The sequence below is a fragment of the Babylonia areolata genome, chromosome 11 (assembly GCF_041734735.1).
Source record: "Babylonia areolata isolate BAREFJ2019XMU chromosome 11, ASM4173473v1, whole genome shotgun sequence".
NCBI lineage: Eukaryota > Metazoa > Mollusca > Gastropoda > Neogastropoda > Buccinidae > Babylonia > Babylonia areolata.
The window spans coordinates 10507478-10525628 of record NC_134886.1 but is presented as its reverse complement, the minus strand read 5'-3'; the positions used below and the strand labels follow the sequence as shown (position 1 = coordinate 10525628).

At 40.3% G+C, this 18151-nt stretch overlaps 1 protein-coding gene across 2 annotated transcripts in view; it reads right to left on the bottom strand.

The window, feature by feature from the left end:
• The window catches only part of LOC143287510 (uncharacterized), a 53014-nt gene extending 36065 nt beyond the window's left edge, over positions 1-16949 (bottom strand). Inside the window, exons 1-2 of one of the 2 annotated variants that reach the window (XM_076595544.1) lie at positions 16817-16949; positions 13317-13906 (exon numbers count right to left, since the gene is read on the bottom strand). In XM_076595544.1, coding sequence (XP_076451659.1) covers positions 13317-13873 — 557 coding nt within the window. In that variant the 5' untranslated portion in view covers positions 13874-13906; positions 16817-16949. Of the gene's footprint in view, positions 1-13316; positions 13907-16243; positions 16340-16816 lie in introns of those variants that run through there. The other variant, XM_076595543.1, reaches the window with a different exon arrangement.
• Between the last annotated feature and the right edge of the window lie 1202 nt (positions 16950-18151).

Here is an 18151-nt window from a genome sequence, read left to right as displayed (position 1 = left end):
CCAGTGACCGAGAACAACAATGCCCAGTGAGTGAGAACAACAACAATGCCCAGTGACCGAGAACAACAATGCCCAGTGAGTGAGAACAACAACAATGCCCAGTGACAGAGAACAACAACAATGCCCAGTGACCGAGAACAACAACAATGCCCAATGACCGAGAACAACGCCGAATCCCAATCATCCACCTGAGGGAATGAGAGTCATGGATCAGTGACATCGTCAGCACTCACGGCACCCAGTGTCTGGGATGGGCAGTGGTGGTTCGTTCACACCTGTCGGTTTTCAGGTGTGCCATTTGCCTGGGTGGGTGGGTGAGTGAGTGAGTCAAGTGAGTTCTCTCTTGCAAGCACTGGGCTTTGGGTTGCAGAACGTTGACATTGATACTAGCAGCCCATAAAGCAAACCAAACCTGCTGCTCTGATCAATGTCTGTCAGTGAAGTGTATCCGGGCGGGCAGGTAGACCATCTCCACCCTACTGCACAAAAAGAGACATTACACACACAAGTGTGTGTGTGTGTGTGTGTGTGTGTGTGTGTGTGTGTGTGTGTGTGTGTGTGTGCCAAACAAACGAAAACTCCATCAGCACACATCTTGGCTTGATTCTGCTGACATGCTTTTATTTTTGTTCTTCTTGTTGCAGCTGTCTAAAAACAGATTACATACATATAATAAAGCACCCCATCTGTTCAACTCCCACCAAAGTGTGACACTGACACAGGAGTATCTATTTAATTTCCACCAAAGTTTGACACAGACTCGGGAGAATCTATTTAACTCCCACCAAAGTTTGTGCACGGACGTCTAGACACAAGAGTATCTATCTAACTCCCACCAAAGTTTGACACAGACTCAGGAGATTCTATTTAACTCCACCAAAGTTTGACACAGACTTGCAATGTGTCTACTATCTCAGACAGGAAGGAGAAACAGAGGTCACCATAACAGAAGGCAGCACTTCAGTCATCCACAAAAAATAAATAAATAAATAAATAAAAACACACCAAAAACTTACTTGAGACATGGTGGTGAGCGAGAGAAAGGGGAGAGAGAGGAGAGAGAGACAAGTGAGTTAGAGAGAGAGAAGAGAAGAGAAAGTAAAAACAATAAGCAATAATCATACTGTGCTCAAATGCAAATACATACTGCGCAGTCCCCCCTACCCCCCTCCCCAACCCTCCCTCCAAAAAACAAGTAAATAAATAAATAAAATACAGGTGACATTACATTAACTGTAAAGAAAACAATAAAGTAGTCTGCAAACCGTATTCACTAATAAATCTATCTTCAATCACCCTAATGGAGATATTTCTTATTGCATTTATGAATGCTTGGCAAATGGCCCCTTGCATTTCATTGTTCTTATTGTTAATTCTTATTCACATCCATAAAACCTGTGATGCAATTACTGTCAGGTGTTATGTGGCCCCTGCCTTTACACACCAATCTGAACCTCTGCAACAGTTTGCAAACTCAGACAACTTGTGGGCAGTTCTCCCAGCTGAGTTTGTCAATCAATAAACTCAACCTAATTTCTTAGCGTCCCAGCATCCAGCCTTTTTCATTAATTTTGCATTATGTGAACACAAGTACATGTGTGTGTGTGTGTGTGTGTGTGTGTGTGTGTGTCTGCATGTCTGTTTGTGTGTCTGTGTCCAAGTGCGTGCATATGTGCACATGCATGCATGTGCATGCATGAGTATGTGCATTTTGTGTGTGCGTATGAGTGTCTCTGTGTGTGTGCATGTGTGCATGCATGTATGTATGTGTGCGTATGCACATGCATGCGTGTGTGTCCATCCACTCTCCACCCAAAGGTCTGTAGCAAACATGATGAGTGCTTGATACATGTATACGTTTTGTGGAATACATATATATGTGTGTCTGCAAGCATATTCAGCAAGCAGGGCAAACTTCTTTTCATTCGATTCATGAACGGAAATTTCCACTCCCAACTCGCTGACAAAAAGGTGCACAATTCCTTTAGAAAAAGCACAAGTGATGTCTCACTTCCCCTTCACCCACACCCCCTGCCTTTTCTTCTCCCCTCCCTCCCATTATATATATATCTATACATATACTATCTCCCCTCACCACACCCCCTAACCCTCACTTATCACCCACTTGCGTTTTTTTTATTCACCAACAGAAAAAAGCACAGGGAGAAAAGGGATCAGCCTCTCCCATCACGTCGAAGTGTGTTGATTTCCCCCTCCATTCAAAATCTCCAGCAGTGCAGAAAGGACTCATCTCCGTGCCCTGGTGACACGTCTACCAGAGGAGGGTGCAGGGGGCCAACAATACCCTGCTCCCCCTGAGGAGGTGCACGCAAGCTGAACGCAGGAAATGAAAACGCCCGCAACCCAACCTGCCTGTCCCCCTGCTCTGGCTGTAATGTGAGAGTCAAGAGATGGCAATGTTAGCATCAATTCAACACAGTGTGACCCAAAGAGATGACAATGTTAGCATCAATTCAACACAGTGTGACCCAAAGAGATGGCAATGTTAGCATCAATTCAACACAGTGTGACCCAAAGAGATGGCAATGTTAGCATCAATTCAACACAGTGTGACCCAAAGAGATGGCAATGTTAGCATCAGTTCAATTCAGTGTGACCCAGGGAGATGGCAATGTTAGCATCAGTTCAATTCAGTGTGACCCAGGGAGATGGCAATGTTAGCATCAATTCAACACAGTGTGACCCAAAGAGATGGCAATGTTAGCATCAATTCAACACAGTGTGACCCAAAGAGATGGCAATGTTAGCATCAGTTCAATTCAGTGTGACCCAGGGAGATGGCAATGTTAGCATCAGTTCAATTCAGTGTAATCCAGGGAGATGGCAATGTTAGCATCAGTTCAATTCAGTGTAATCCAGGGAGATGGCAATGTTAGCATCAGTTCAATTCAGTGTGACCCAGGGAGATAGGAATGTTAGCATCAGTTCAGTTCAGTGTGACCCAGAGAGACGGCAATGTTAGCATCAGTTCAATTCAGTGTGACCCAGAGAGATGGGAATGTTAGCATCAGTTCAGTTCAGTGTGACCCAGGGAGATGGCAATGTTAGCATCAGTTCAGTTCAGTGTGACCCAGGGAGATGGGAATGTTAGCATCAGTTCAATTCAGTGTGACCCAGGGAGATGGCAAAGTTAGCATCAGTTCAATTTAGTGTGACCCAGAGAGATGGGAATGTTAGCATCAGTTCAGTTCAGTGTGACCCAGGGAGATGGCAATGTTAGCATCAGTTCAGTTCAGTGTGACCCAGGGAGATGGCAATGTTAGCATCAGTTCAGTTCAGTGTGCCCTGTAGCTCAGCTGAGCACACATGGCTGTATCAAGGACTGATGACATGACACAAAAAAAACCACCAAAATGAAATGCTTCAAAGGTATTAATATTTGACTAAACCTTGGTAATCAAAAAAATGGAAGAGAAAACAGGCAATAAAAACCTGTCATAATCCACGATATAAACCAGTGCAAAATATATATTCATGTCACTTCTCACTATTTCTTTAAAAACTAATAAGAACTGTATTTTTGGACATAAATACATATTATACAGCAAACATACCTAAAAATGCAGTCACATCAAAAAAAAGAGAAGCAACTTTTCAAAGCCTCTTCTCTAAGAAAGAAATCAATATGTCTGAAAGGATATTTACACACACACACACACACACACACACACACACACAATACACAGAGAGAGAGGGGGGCGAGGGAGGGGAACAGAGAGACAGACAGAAAGAGTAAGTGTGCGTGCAAACACATAGATGTGTGCCTGGAGAGAGAGAGAGACTGAGACAGAGAGAGACAGACAGACAGCAACAGAGACAGAGAGACAGAGACAGAGAGAGACAGACAGACAGCAACAGAGACAGAAAGACAGAGACAGAGAGAGACAGACAGACAGCAACAGAGACAGAAAGACAGAGACAGAGAGAGACAGACAGACAGACAGCAACAGAGACACAGAGAGAGACAGAGACAGAGAAGGGGGGGAGGAGTGGAAAGAGAGGGAGAGTGGCAGAAGTCAGACAGAAGACAGTGGAAAAAAAGAGTCTGTGGCATGAAATTGTCCTCTGGCAAAATTCTGCAGAAGTATTAATCCACTCTAACAGACCATGTATAAAAATATATATGCATGTACTTAAGGCCTGACTAGCATGCACTGGGTTATGCTGCTGTCAGGCATCTGCCCAGCAGATCTGGTGTAGTGTACTATGGATTTGTTGGAACACACTGACGCCTCCTTGAGAAACTGAAACTAAGTAATCCTAACCATGAACATGCCATGGTCCATTTCCTCTCAATAATGAAGACCTTGACAATAATATGGCATTCAGCAGTGTGCCAACAACTTGTTTCAAACACAGCTTCAGCACACTATAATGTTGCCAAAGCATGAGATATGAGCAGTGTGTAGCACCCGTAATTACCATGGATGGACCCTAATCAAATGTACAGCACTGCCTGTTGTTTTATTTTGAATGTGCTGATTCACAGTCACAGTTTGTATCTGATTATTTCACTGAAGTGTCTGAGGATTTTTGAAACATGTCAATTCACCTCTTCATTTACAGCCCAAAACTATACAAAAGAATAATAACACCATAAACATTTTCCAACTAAAAAGACAACACACACACACACACACACACACACACACACACACACACACACATATATATATATATATATATATATGTGTGTGTGTGTGTGTGTGTTCTAGCTGTAAAGACACTGTACATATTTTCCATCTTGTTTGTTTCCTCAATCTTTCTAGACAAGGTTTGATTTGATATGACACTTGAAATACTACAATGTATTGAAAACTTGTCATTTCATTTTTTGTTTTCAATTTTATATCAAATCCAGCATTTTTAAAACTAATGGGCAAGAAATCACACGCACACATTATTTAATTTTCAACATTCACTGCATGCTACTAAGGGGATTTTTTTTTTTCTTCCTTTCTTTTCATGATTGTAAAATTTTCATTTATTACAATGGACCACAACAGCCAACACTAAATTTCTCCAGTTGATACTTCACAGATCAACAATCAACTCCAGGAGATATTATAACTATCATCAAGCAATGTGCTGATCCTGTCAACTTAAAACGCTAAAAGGTCATAACATTTTGCAGGTTACCTAATTCTCACAACTATGTCAGGGATCACAGAGGTGATGGGCTGTAACTGAATGCCTCCCTGGTTACTTGCCAAGGGAGATGGGAGACAGTATGTGACTCAAACCACCATTTAGATGACAAGGAACAGTATATATTTATATTGACTGCTGGTGTAGGTCAAGTATAATCTCTGAACGATGAAATGCTGGAGATGTATGAAGATGAATGATCAAGGGAGATGGAAGTACTGAAGATGATAGTCAAGCTTCTTTGCATGCCAACCACACAAATGTGGAATCTACCCTTCATCAAAATTATGGCAGAAAGAAAGAAAGAAAAATCAATGTGAGACAGCAGAATATGAGATAGGAATGAAGAGGAGGGAGGAGACGATAAGAGACAACGACAGTCTCACAGACTGATACACTGATCAATACAGACACTCACAGACTGATACACTGATCAATACAGACACTCACAGACTGATACACTGATCAATACAGACAGACAGACACACTGGCAGACTTAGGGACACCAGCAGACTGAATGTTCCATTTAAACAGTCAACATGGAGTCCACTGAGAGCCGATGAGCCCTAACTAGCCGGGCCCCACCTGTCCTTGTTAAATGGACATGGCTATTTCATCAGAACACCATAATCCACTGGACACAGGCTCTGCCTCAGCCAATCAAATCATGTTTGTTTATAGCCCGGTGACCACAGGGGTCATTTCTGGGCTTCATGCTCTCTGTCCATCTCTCCCTCTCTGTGGCCGACTTTATGTTAATGTCCATTCACAAACCAGTGAAACCACCATCTCTGAATGAAACTATTGTGTGTGGTGTGGTTAATGGGATATTGAAAAGGTAATAGGACTCCTTAATGTTAATGATTATTCGACACTGTGTGTGTGTGTGTGTGTGTCACTGTGTGTGTTTGTGTGTGAATGTGAGTGTGAGTGTGTGTGTGTGTGTGAGTGTGAGCATGTATGCAGCTGTGTGCATGCATACAGATCTATCGGTGTTTTTGTTGTTTTTTTTACCAATGGTATGTGTGTGTGTGTGTGTGTGTGTGTGTGTGTGTGTGTGTGTGTGTGTGTGTGTGTGTGTCAAACACACATGTAAGTGTGTGTATGCCATCATGTAGAGGTGTGCAAGTGTGAGCATGTGTGTGTGTGTGTGTGTGTGTGTGTGTGTGTGTGTGTGTGTGTGTGTGTGTGTGTGTGTGCACACAGGCACAAGTGAATGTGAAGGTTTCTGTCTGCATGAATACACATGTAAACATGTATTTGTGTGCATGACAAATCCTTGAAACCTATCCCACTCAGATTCTACTGAAAACAACACACACAAAGAAAACACATCAGCCCCTCCCAGGAATAAACACCAATCCCTCTTTGTTCCAGACATAAACCAACCCTTACCTCTCTACCCCCACACACCCCCACCCCCTCTCCTCTCAGGCCCCCCCACCCCCTCCAAAAAAAGGATAAAAAAGAAAAAAAGAACAGAAAAACATTCACTTCAAAGCACAACCACAATAGTACTAGCAAAACCACAGCTGCCATTGTGAGAGAAACATAAAAATGTTCAGACCACTCAGCTTGTGTTCAACTGACCTGAACAGATTACATTTCAGGTGGCTTACTCTCTGAACCAAATGACCCTCTGGAAACTGGATGTCAAAAGGTTAGAGTAGCTCAATGTTTGAAGGAATAAGAGACAGACAAACAGACAGACAGACATGGGCATACAGAGACTGACAGACAGGCAGACAGAGAGACAGAGAGAAAGAGAGGCACAGAATCAGACAGACATCAGAGAAAAAGACACAGAGACAGGGAGATACAGAAACAGAGAAAGAACAGATGGAGACACACAGAGAAAAGAACACAGACAGTGAGGGGGAGGGGCTGTGAGACACAGACAAAAATGCAGATTGTGGAAAGATTGAGAGAGTGACAGGACAGAGACACAGACTCACAGAGAACATACATAGACAGAATGACAAATACATAGATCTATAGAGAGACAGAGTAACAAAGAGAGAGGGGGGGGAGAGGGAGGGAGAGGGAGAGAGGGAGAGGGAGAAAGAGGGTAAGGGAGAGGAGAGAGAGGGGGAGAGAAAGAGGGAGAGAGAGATGGAGGGAGAGAGAGAGGGAGAGGGAGAGAAAGATGGAAAGAGGGAGGAAGAGAGAGGGAGAGGAGAGAGAGAGGGAGAGAGAGAGAGAGGGAGGGAAAGAGAGGGAGGGAGAGAGAGAGAGAAAACAGAAATACAGACAGAAACCAGAAAATGCAGACAGGGATGGAATTGGAAAGCTTTTTCTCTAATTGATGCTTCAGGAGAAAAAATAACAAAAACAAAAACAGAAAAGAGGAGAGAAAATTAAAGTGGAAAAGGTAAATGGAATTACGAATGTTGTTTTATTACCTCAGTCAGTTTTCACAGGCATATTTGTCGATGTTATTCTTCCACTGGCCCAGTCATTTTCAAATGGGTTTCAACTGTGGAAAATCAATATTGGCTGGTTGGCCTCCCTCCCCCTCTCTTTCTCTCTGTGCTGTTTGTGAGCATTTGACAACTTATTCCTAGTCTTTCTCTCTCTGTATTTTTAAAATATATATATATGTGTGTATATGCATGTCTGTTTACTGTACAAGTGCATGTGTGTGCTGATGTGATTGTGTGTGTGTGTGCGTGTGCGTGTGTGTGTGTGTGTGTGTGTGTGTGTTTGTGTGTGTTCAGGAATGCGTGTGTGCATGCATATGAATGTTAACTGGTGTGGAATGTGTGTGTGACCACATGTGTGCATGCGCACACATACATACTTGCATTCATGTGCAGTCATGCATGCATATGCATGTGAATGTGTGTGTAAGCCAGTGCAATGTCTATGAATATGTGGTTTTGCACTTTTTTTCCCCTTCATTTTTTCGTTTTGTTGCCACACTTCTTTCTCCTTGTGAATTTTTTGTGTCATTATAAAAGATTATTTACCGGTACACACACACACCCTATGTTTGTGTATGCATCATGTATACATAAGTCTACATATGTTATATCCACAAAGTCTCAACCCCCCCCCCCCCCCCCCCCCCCCCCCTCCAAGGCATCTGAAACTACAGTGAAAGGGGAACCTGCCTCAACGTCAACAAGAAGGCCAAGAAATGTTGAATTTAATGTAAATGTCGACTGAATGTATGTTTTCTCATCACAAACACCAACCCCGCGTCTGTCTGTCTATTCTTTCACTGTCAATGTGTTTCGATGTGGATGAAATTGAAAGTCCAATACTGGTAGGCCCAATGTTTGCTTTCAGCCACTCCCTTTGCCCTGACCCCCCTCCGTCCTTGTACTCCCTCCACCAGATTGTATAATAATTATATATATACTGAGCATATTGACTGTTTTGAAATAAGATGTAATTATGTTGTCACTGACACAAATTCTCTCAAACGAGTCCACATTCTGACATCAATGCACAAATGTGACACACACAAATTGAAGCAGGATGCATACACATGTAAAAATTGTAAGAATGTATGCGTGTGTGTGCAGAAGTGCTTTTAAGAGCATGTATTTTGTGTGGAGATTTGCTAAAAGAGTTAATTAATGTGTAACGATTTTTTTAATGCAATATTGAACTTTAATCACATTACAAGTTTCACGAACTTGTCACCTTTAACTCATGTAACTGTCGTTTATTCCCTTTGTGTGTGTTTTTTTTTTTAATCTTTATTCTTGGATTCTATGTGACTGCCATTTATTCATTATAATGTTTTTTTATGCACAAGCAAAATTACTTTGCTTTGAGACTAACGTAATTTCTTTATATGTACAGACATAGAACTACATACACATGCATGCATATACACATGCTCTCTCTTTTGCATAAAGAGATTACATGTACACACACACGGATCCAAATCTGTATCACATATAAGCTTGACCTCAAATCGCGTTCAGTGCCCATCCCTACCCACTCCCTAAACAACAAAACAAAGGAAAGAAAAAAGGTTATCTGCCCCTACTGACCAAACCATAATCTTTCAAGTCTTGGCAAAACCGTTTTCTCAGAAGCCAATTCTCTGCATGTATCTAGTTTCTATTCTGTATTCAACAGTGTTATCCTGGTTGTTTTTGTTTTTTTAAAGGGTTATCTATCACGGCTTTTGTTTGATTTTATGTCCAGAACTACACTATACAAAGCATCAAAAGTGTTGGTGATACACCATTTGCCATTTTTGTTTCAAATACCATGAAAAATAATTCTAAAATGCTGGGATAATTTTTTCCAAACCATCATTTGCTACAAGTATGCACTCAGATGTCCAATCCTTATCTGAGTATATGAGAGGCAGTTGGAAATCATAATACATTATTGGTGTTTTTTGGGTGTTTTTTTTTCTTTTTTGTTTGTTTGTTTTGGTTTTTTTGCAAGCAGCCTCTGAATCATGATGGATGTTTTCTATACACTCAAATTTTTTATCATCAGCAAGAAGAAGGAATATCATGTTCCAATACATATCAATTATAATGCTGAGTAAATTTCTTGCAAGACTAAAAAAAAAATAAATCCATATGACAAAAGTCCAAAAGAGTAGAATGAACAGCCAGAACTTTGCAAACATAACTATCAATAAAACATCATGTTCCAACATACAGAACAAATCAATCTCAGTTTTCTCACATTACTTATAAAAAAACAACAACAACAAATTACAGGGTATCAAACAGGCAGTAGCTAGCTAGCTAGCTAGCTCTCTCTCTCACTCTCTCTATCTACACACACACACACACACACTATATATATATATATATATATATATATATATACACATATAGACAGATATCAGAGCAATATGTCCCAACAGATGCAACAATGACTTAAATCTTTCAAAATGTTAAAAAGATTAAAAAAATTTAAAAAACTGAAATAATAAAAGAAAAGAGAGAAAGAAGGTAAGCAGGATGTGGAAAAAACAAAAGTTGTAAGCAGAGTAAGATTAATCACCACACAATTACATTTTGTTATCTCATATTTTTCTTTCATAATTCAATGAAACTGATCAATTAATCAATCCGTTTAATGTGTCTTTTTATTCTGTTTGTATTTTTCAATTTCTTTTATTCTGAGTTTGACTATGCCATGTGCAGCTCCCACATATTCACTTCTTCAGATTTTCCCCAAACCGTTTTCATCCTGTTCTAAATACGGCCATGCATACTCCATTTTCAAGGGGTGGGTGCATGCTTGGTATGTCTACTTTACTTACTTAACATTGCATGGAACACATCATTTAACATGTTTATCTGAATCAGATGCATTACATGCACATGATAGAACTTCAAAAAGGGGATTTAGATATAGCAGGTCAGAACAACTGTTGACGTGGGGGATTCTAAAAGTCTCCATCCTCACCCCTGAGCACAGCACAACCAACATTCAAAACACAGATCTCACAGACCCTCAACATTCACATTCAAGGCTCTTACCAATCAGACATCAATCATGACCCTCAATTCATTCAAACTTAATTGCAGAGATGGTCGCCTCAATTCAAGAAAGCAAGGAGTACCTGGCTACCCTGAATGCAGATTAATGTTCTCTGTTGAGTTTCACTTAGCTTGAAAGCAGCCAGTAGCTTCCGCCAACCACTGAGCCTCTGAAAGAAGCCCTGAGATGTCGCTTCTATTCATTTTCTATGGGGTGACATATTGCTGCCTATATCCTGTGCCCCTACTGCTGTGACCCCCTCCCCACTTCCCTTTCCACATCCAGATCTCCATTATCAGTCCCACTCCCAGTCCTCTTTCCTCTTGATGTCAGTGTCATTGAAGTGGTTGCACATCAATTTCACGGCTCAAAAGAAATGTTTTCTTTTCCCTTATAATGGAAAAAAAAATTTTTTTTGGAAAGATCCAGCAAGCAGTGTTTGCACCAAATTACTGTTGGTGGAATATTTTGAAGGATGTACAGTGATACATTGACAGAGGATGGTGAAAGTGGATTTATTATTTAATTTAACATCATCATCATCATCATCATTTCTATTTTCATTTAAGAGAGAAAAGTGAAGATAAGGAGAAAGATCAAGGCAAGATTTCACAGAGGCAAGTAGAAAGGGAAAGGTCAAGAGAATGGACAGAAGCAAGAAGGAACATAGAGGAAGGAGGAAGATAGAGGAGGGAGGCAAGGAGAGAGGGGCCAGGAAAAGAGTCCATGAGAAAGTAACGAAAGGAGAAAGGAAGAGGTAGGAAGAGAAAGGAAGAGGTAACTTTGGATAAGGATGAAGCAAGGAGAACGAGGCATGGAGAAATTCAAAGGCAAGAAGAAAGATAGAGACAGGGAAAAATGTAAAGACAAGAAGAAAGACAGAGACAGGGAGAAAGGGAAAGACAAGAAGAAAGATAGGGAGAACAAGGTAAAGATAAGAAGAAAGACAGGGACAGGGAGAAAGGGAAAGACAAGGAGAAAGACAGACAGGGAAAAAGGGAAAGACAATGAGAAAGACAGAGACAGGGAAAAATGTAAAGACAAGAAGAAAGACAGAGACAGGGAGAAAGGGAAAGACAAGGAGAAAAATAAACAGGAAGAAAGGGAAAGACAAAAAGAAAGATAGGGAGACAGGGAAAGACAAGGAGAAAGACAAAGACAGGGAGAAAGGGAAAGGCAAGGAGAAAGACAAAGACAGGGAGAACAGGACAGACAAGGAGAAAGATAGACAGGGAGAAAGGGACAGACAAGGAGAAAGACAAAGACAAGGAGAAAGGGACAGACAAGGAGAAAGATAGCTCACAGAGAGAAAGGGAACTTAGACAAAAAGAAAGAAAGAGACAGGGAGAAAGGGAAAGACAAGAAAAAAGACACAGGCAGTGAGAAAGAGAAAGGCAAAGAGAAAGATAGCTCTAGAAAGAATGGGAAAGGCAAGAAGAAAGACGCAGGGACAAAGGGAAAGATAGATTATTTGTATTTGTATTTCATTTTATCGCAACAGATTTCTCTATGGGAAGACTGTAGCTCGACAAGGAGAAATGTAGAAGCAAGCATGAATGAAACATATTAAAATTATAGCAAAGGAATGAGGGGAACTTGAATAATTGTCAGACAGGCAGAGACAGAGACATTCAGAGAAGACAGAGAAAGAGAGAGAGTGTGTGTGTGTGTGTCTGTATGTCTGTGTGAGAGAGAGAGTGTGTGTGTGTGTGAGTATAATAAAGAGAGGGAGAGACAGACACAGAGAGAGACAGAGACACAGAGAGACATTGAGAAAGAGTGAGAGAGAGAGAGAGAATGTGTGTGTGTGTGTGTGTGTGTGTGTGCGTGTGTGCGTGTGTGTGACTGTGTTGTGTGTCTGGTGTGTAGAGAACAAGTGCTACAGTTTATACACTGAGGTGAAAAATTAGTTTCCTGAAGAAGAGTCAGTGATTCATACAGTGACCTGAAGACAGAAGAGACAAAGGAACACTACCACATCCTTCTTTGATAGCAAGAAAGAATACAAAGAGCACAAAAAAGAACAAAGAGGGGATGAACTGGACACAGACAGTAACAAAGTGAGGAAGAAACACAAAGAAAGATGATTCAATTCAAACAAAGAGTGAAAGAGAAAGAAATAAACGACCAATGGATCAAGGCAGTAATGGGTAAACTGGCAGAGCTGACAAAAACCAAACTGGGTGGCACTGGGTGGGTATCACATGTTATAGCCTTTTCAAATAAACAAGTAGATGAATCATAAATATTTAAATGATAGTTACATAAACAATTTTTTTTAACCAAAAAACAAAACAAAAACAAAAACAAAAAAATATGAAGCTGTTTCTAACAACCACACAAAAACATGACAACACAGGAAACCAGTGAGACTGTGACACATTTGCAGATGCACTTGCACACACACACACACAAAAACACACACATGCATGCACACACACATATGCACGCAAACACACACACACACACACACACACGCAAACACACACACATACACACACAAATACACACAATCAACCATAGAACAAAACAAACCCAAAGACAGACACACACACAAAAAAACAAGCAAGAATGATTGTTGTAAACACACACAACAAACACAATAATAAAGATACCAACCGAATGATAACACACAAAAACAGAGAAAGACTCAGCACTGCCACACACGCCTGACTCACCCATCAGCAGGAATGTCGCGCAGCTGCAGCCCCACCTCCTTCAGCTTCTTGGCAAAGTTGGGGAAGTTCAGGTCGTCCGCCAGATACGACTCGATCTTCCTCTCCTTGCGGTATGCTTCCCTCACCGCCCAGTTCTCATCAGGCTCCTGGGGACGACCCCCGTTCATCTGTGGATGACCCCCATTGACCTGCGGCTGACCTCCATTCACTTGCAGATGACGCCCGTTCATCTGAGGATGAACCCCGTTTATCTGTGGGTGAACCCCGTTCATCTGAGGATGACCCCCGTTCATCTGACCATGACCTGAAGCCATCTGGGGACGATTCTGGGGGTGACTGACAGACTGTGTGCCCTGCAGCTGGGTGTGGCTTCCATGAAGCTGTGGGTGACTCCTGTACGTGGAGGGGCTACCCCCGTGCATCTCCAGTCTCTGGTTCCGCACTAAGCTGGGGTGATGGGGTCCCGGAACCACGTGCACCGGGGTGCGGCGGTTCTGAAAGTCTCTGTAGGCCATAAAGCCAGCCCCTGGCACGTGGTGGCTGCCAGTCCAAGACATTCAGAACGCGATGTGATTCTTGCTGCTCCCGTTCTGAAATGTGGATACCGCTGGTTCATTTCAAGATACAGACAGAGGGGGTGGGGTTGTAAAAGAGAGGGGAGGAGGGGAAAGAAAGGGCAAGACTAAAGAGAGAAAGCTTGACTGTTCTGTGTTTCTATTAGTCATTTAATGATTTACGTACTGTTTATCTATCTTTATTATTCTTAACAATACACTTATTTCTGCTACATGTACAAGAAAAAAAGTTATTTCCAAGAGAAATGAAAATATTTACAATGTAAAAGCAAATTAATAATTTCAGTATGTAATTTCACTACCATCCATCCAACATTATTGGTCTTAGCTTGAAAAAGTATTCTTGATATGAAAATTGATCATACTTTTGAACCAATCTTTAATTCTGAGTGTGTGTTGTTGTGTTTTTTCTAAACCTTTTCTAGCTTCATACAAACACCTCCTTCTACCCATCCCTCTCTTACCTCACACTGTCTGCAAATGTAAAAACATTATTTAGTAAACAACTAAGGCAGGTACCAAAACCCCCAAAAAATGTCTGTACCAGGCAAAACTCTTTTAAGCAATTTATTATGCCCACAGAATCATATTCATTATATATTGTCCACTTACAAATTACTCATTTTGTTGGATTTAAAAAAGAAAAATTTTCTAGTCTTTTAGTTGTAGAGTTTTATTTGTGCAGTTCAGTTTGGTACCTTTTTTCAGTTTTATTCCAAAACAGTCAATGATGGCTGGCCTGGTTTTCTTTATAGATCTACACTGATGATAAAGTATTTTGTAAATACCAGTAATATTAAGAATATCAATCAGAATCTTAAAAATCTGCACTTGCACTGAAAATCATCATGGTTGAATATCTTGAAATTTACATTTTATCAAATGCAGTGGTTAATAAGAAAGTCCTCCAGTTCATGCCAGAAAGATCTATGTTCACAATCCCATAAAGCAAAGATCTGTATGATCTGTTTCTTTTTAACATAGACTACCCATGTTGCTATTGATCACCTGTAATTTCTTTTAAAACTTATGACTAAAAGTAAAACCATGTTTAAGATTTTTTCCTCCTCTTAATGCCTATGGACCTACTTGGAACAAGCTCCTCCTATTGCTTTGTCAGTCTCTGTCATCTGCTCTTTCAAGATCTGCCTTAAACATACCTCCTACCAAATTTGCTCCCCTTGCCATCCCTCTTTCTGATCTACAGTTTCTCAAGCTTTCTTTCTACAAAGTATAGATAGATTTTTTTATAATTTCTATCTTTTGTCATGATTCGTTTTTTATTTACACAGCATACAGATTTGTTACAAATTTTATCTTTCATCCCTCTGAATGAGACGTATGTGTGTGAATGACTGAGAGGTGTGAACGCACTTTGATTAATTTGTTTATGCCCAAGACTCAACACTATGTATAAATCATACATTTATCATATTATCAATTTCATCTGTAAAGCACTTCAGCTTTGCATCCATGCCCAGCATGGGCCAGCTCAAATTACGGAGTAAAAGGTGAGTAAAAGAAAAAAATTAAAGTGGATTTGGAAGAAAAAAAATGGCTAACGCAGTAATAAAAGAAAGGCTAAAATAAATTTTACAACAGTTATTAACTGTTTCACCATCTGTTTGGGGAAAAAAAGGGATGATAGCAAAAAAAATAAGCATGAAAAAGCCATTTTGAGCCGGGAAGACTCTTTCAGCTTGCTATTCTCAGACAGAACATCAATTGTGGAGAAAGACTCAAACGTGTATGAAGAAGCTTTCAAAGACTGCAAGAGTCCACCATGAATCATACAACCATTGTTTCCTTTGGTTTAGTGCACTGTACCTCCCCTTCAGGAGGAACTAATGAGAAGTTGAGCACCCTCTGTTGTTATTTTTTGCCCCTCTTTTATAAGTTTTCATTTTCCTCCCTCAGCAGACTATTTTCCTCCCTCAGCAGACTCTTCTTTTACAGAAGATTTGACTTTCACTCCCTAATTTGAGAAAAAGGGTTGTCAGTATATATTGTTTCTTATTTAAAAACTTTTTTTTCTCTCTATTTTTCCTAATGACAAGTGATTATATGGCAATTAAGTATTGAGTGTTCCAAAATGTATGCACGTTGTGTGTGTGTGTGTGTGTGTGTGTGTGTGTGTGTGTGTGTGTGTATGTGTGCGACACTGACACTGATATGAATGGCTGTGTGTGGTTATATCTACATATGTCTGAGTACACAGGTGTGCACAACTGCATGGTAAAGAATGGAAGACAAATAATACGTAATAGTTATACCAAGCGAACTTGCTTGGAGAGACAGACTAATGGTCAAAGACTGGTGCACTGACTGCAATGTTCAATTAATCAAGCTTACCCACAGTCTCAATTCTCAGTGCCAATCCTCTCCACTCAAAACACAAGTCTTATCCACACTAAAAGGAGCACTGTCGCACAAACCGCATACAATTTCTGAATAAGCGAAGAACCTCACCTGACAAGACACTGAGTAAGCGCGACACTTCAATTGACGCGACAATCTAAAAATAAATCATCAATGCCAAGCGCGTCACTGGTGACTTTTTTTTCTGGCCAACGTCCACTTGTCTGAAAAAAGCCGTGATAAACTAGAAAACAGTACAGCTCCTCTGCCCCATAATATTCTACTTATCTTTTAACCGGCTTTACACATCACGGCCGTTTTCTCTCGTCTCTGGATGCTTTTTCTTGTGGGTAACCTGAAAAACAAGTTTTCAGGCGATTCTGAAAGCGATACCAGTTTCCATTCTCACGGACGGATGGATGTTTGTTTCTGGCTCCGACAGAAGACAGCTCGTTTTTGTATTTCAATGAATGTAGGGCAACTATTCTGTCACGTTGCAAGCAAAACACAATGTAATTACATTTTCAAATCACCTGACGAGTAGTTGCTAACCTGTCAAAGACTCACCTGCGACGTCTCTCGATGTCGCTCTTTCGGAAGTTTGGAATGTTTTTGGTTGGCGCTTGGACCGGAAGTTGACCTGCGAAGCAGACAGCTTTTTGTTTTTGCCTTTCTGAGACAACAGCGACTCACACCAAACAGCAAATAATTGGAGAAATACAACTGATCTAATGGTCAATAACTTATTGACTTAAAAGAAAAAGTAGAATCATATTCAGCAATGTTGTCTCATTCGCATGTGTCATTCAATTGATTGAAGTATTTTAAACGGGTACGACCATGACGTAACGAAATTCGTCTGCAGTCCTGCGTTACGCCTGGAACAGAGTAACGATTTGGATGGTTCACAGGTATCAACATTAGCACATTGGCGGAGTTGGGTAATTTTTTAGCCGCACAAAATGAAAACAGATAAACGGATCATTTTACACCCAAAAATTTCACCTGTAGTTTTCGAAAAATTGATAATAATAATAATAATAATAATGATGATTCAGTTTCAGTAGCTCAAGGAGGCGTCACTGCGTTCGGACAAATCCATATTCGCTACATCACATCTGCCAAGCAGATGCCTGACCAGCAGCGTAACCCAACGCGCTTAGTCAGGCCTTGAGAAAAAATAAAATAATAAAAAAAAATTTTTAAAATAAAAATAAATAAGGGGTGAGTAAATAATAGATAAATACATTTTTTTAAAACAACAAAAAAAAAACTACTACCACTACTAATAATATGTATTAGGCGCAAAAACTTGATGAAGTCAACTGTAAGTGTACATAAATAAATAAATAAATATAATATTTTTAAAAAGTAGTAGTAATAATAATAATAATAATAAATAAATAAATAAAAAAGACAACAATGAAGATAAATAAGCAAATAATGATGATGATAATAATAATAATATTTGTATTTGTATAAAATTTGTATTTCTTTTTATCACAACAGATTTCTCACTGTGTGAAATCCGGAGAGCGCCACCCTTTTTTGGGGGGAGGGGGTGGGGGGGGGGGGGGGGGGGGGGGGGGTGCAGTTTTATTTGTTTCCTATGGAAGTGGATTTTTCTACAGAATTTTGCCAGGAACAACCCTTTTGTTGCCGTGGGTTCTTTTATGTGCGCTGAGTGCGTGCTGCACATGGGACCTCAGTTTATCGTCTCATCCGAATGACTAATTATAATATGATAAAATTGATCATAATAATATCATCATCATCATTATTATTTTTATCATTATTATTGGTAGTAGTAGTTTTAATTTATCAATTGATGAAAATAGTTTTAAATCCATGACTGGATGTTACGTACATGTGGTTGTTGTTTTTCCCGGTTTTCAAAGTGTG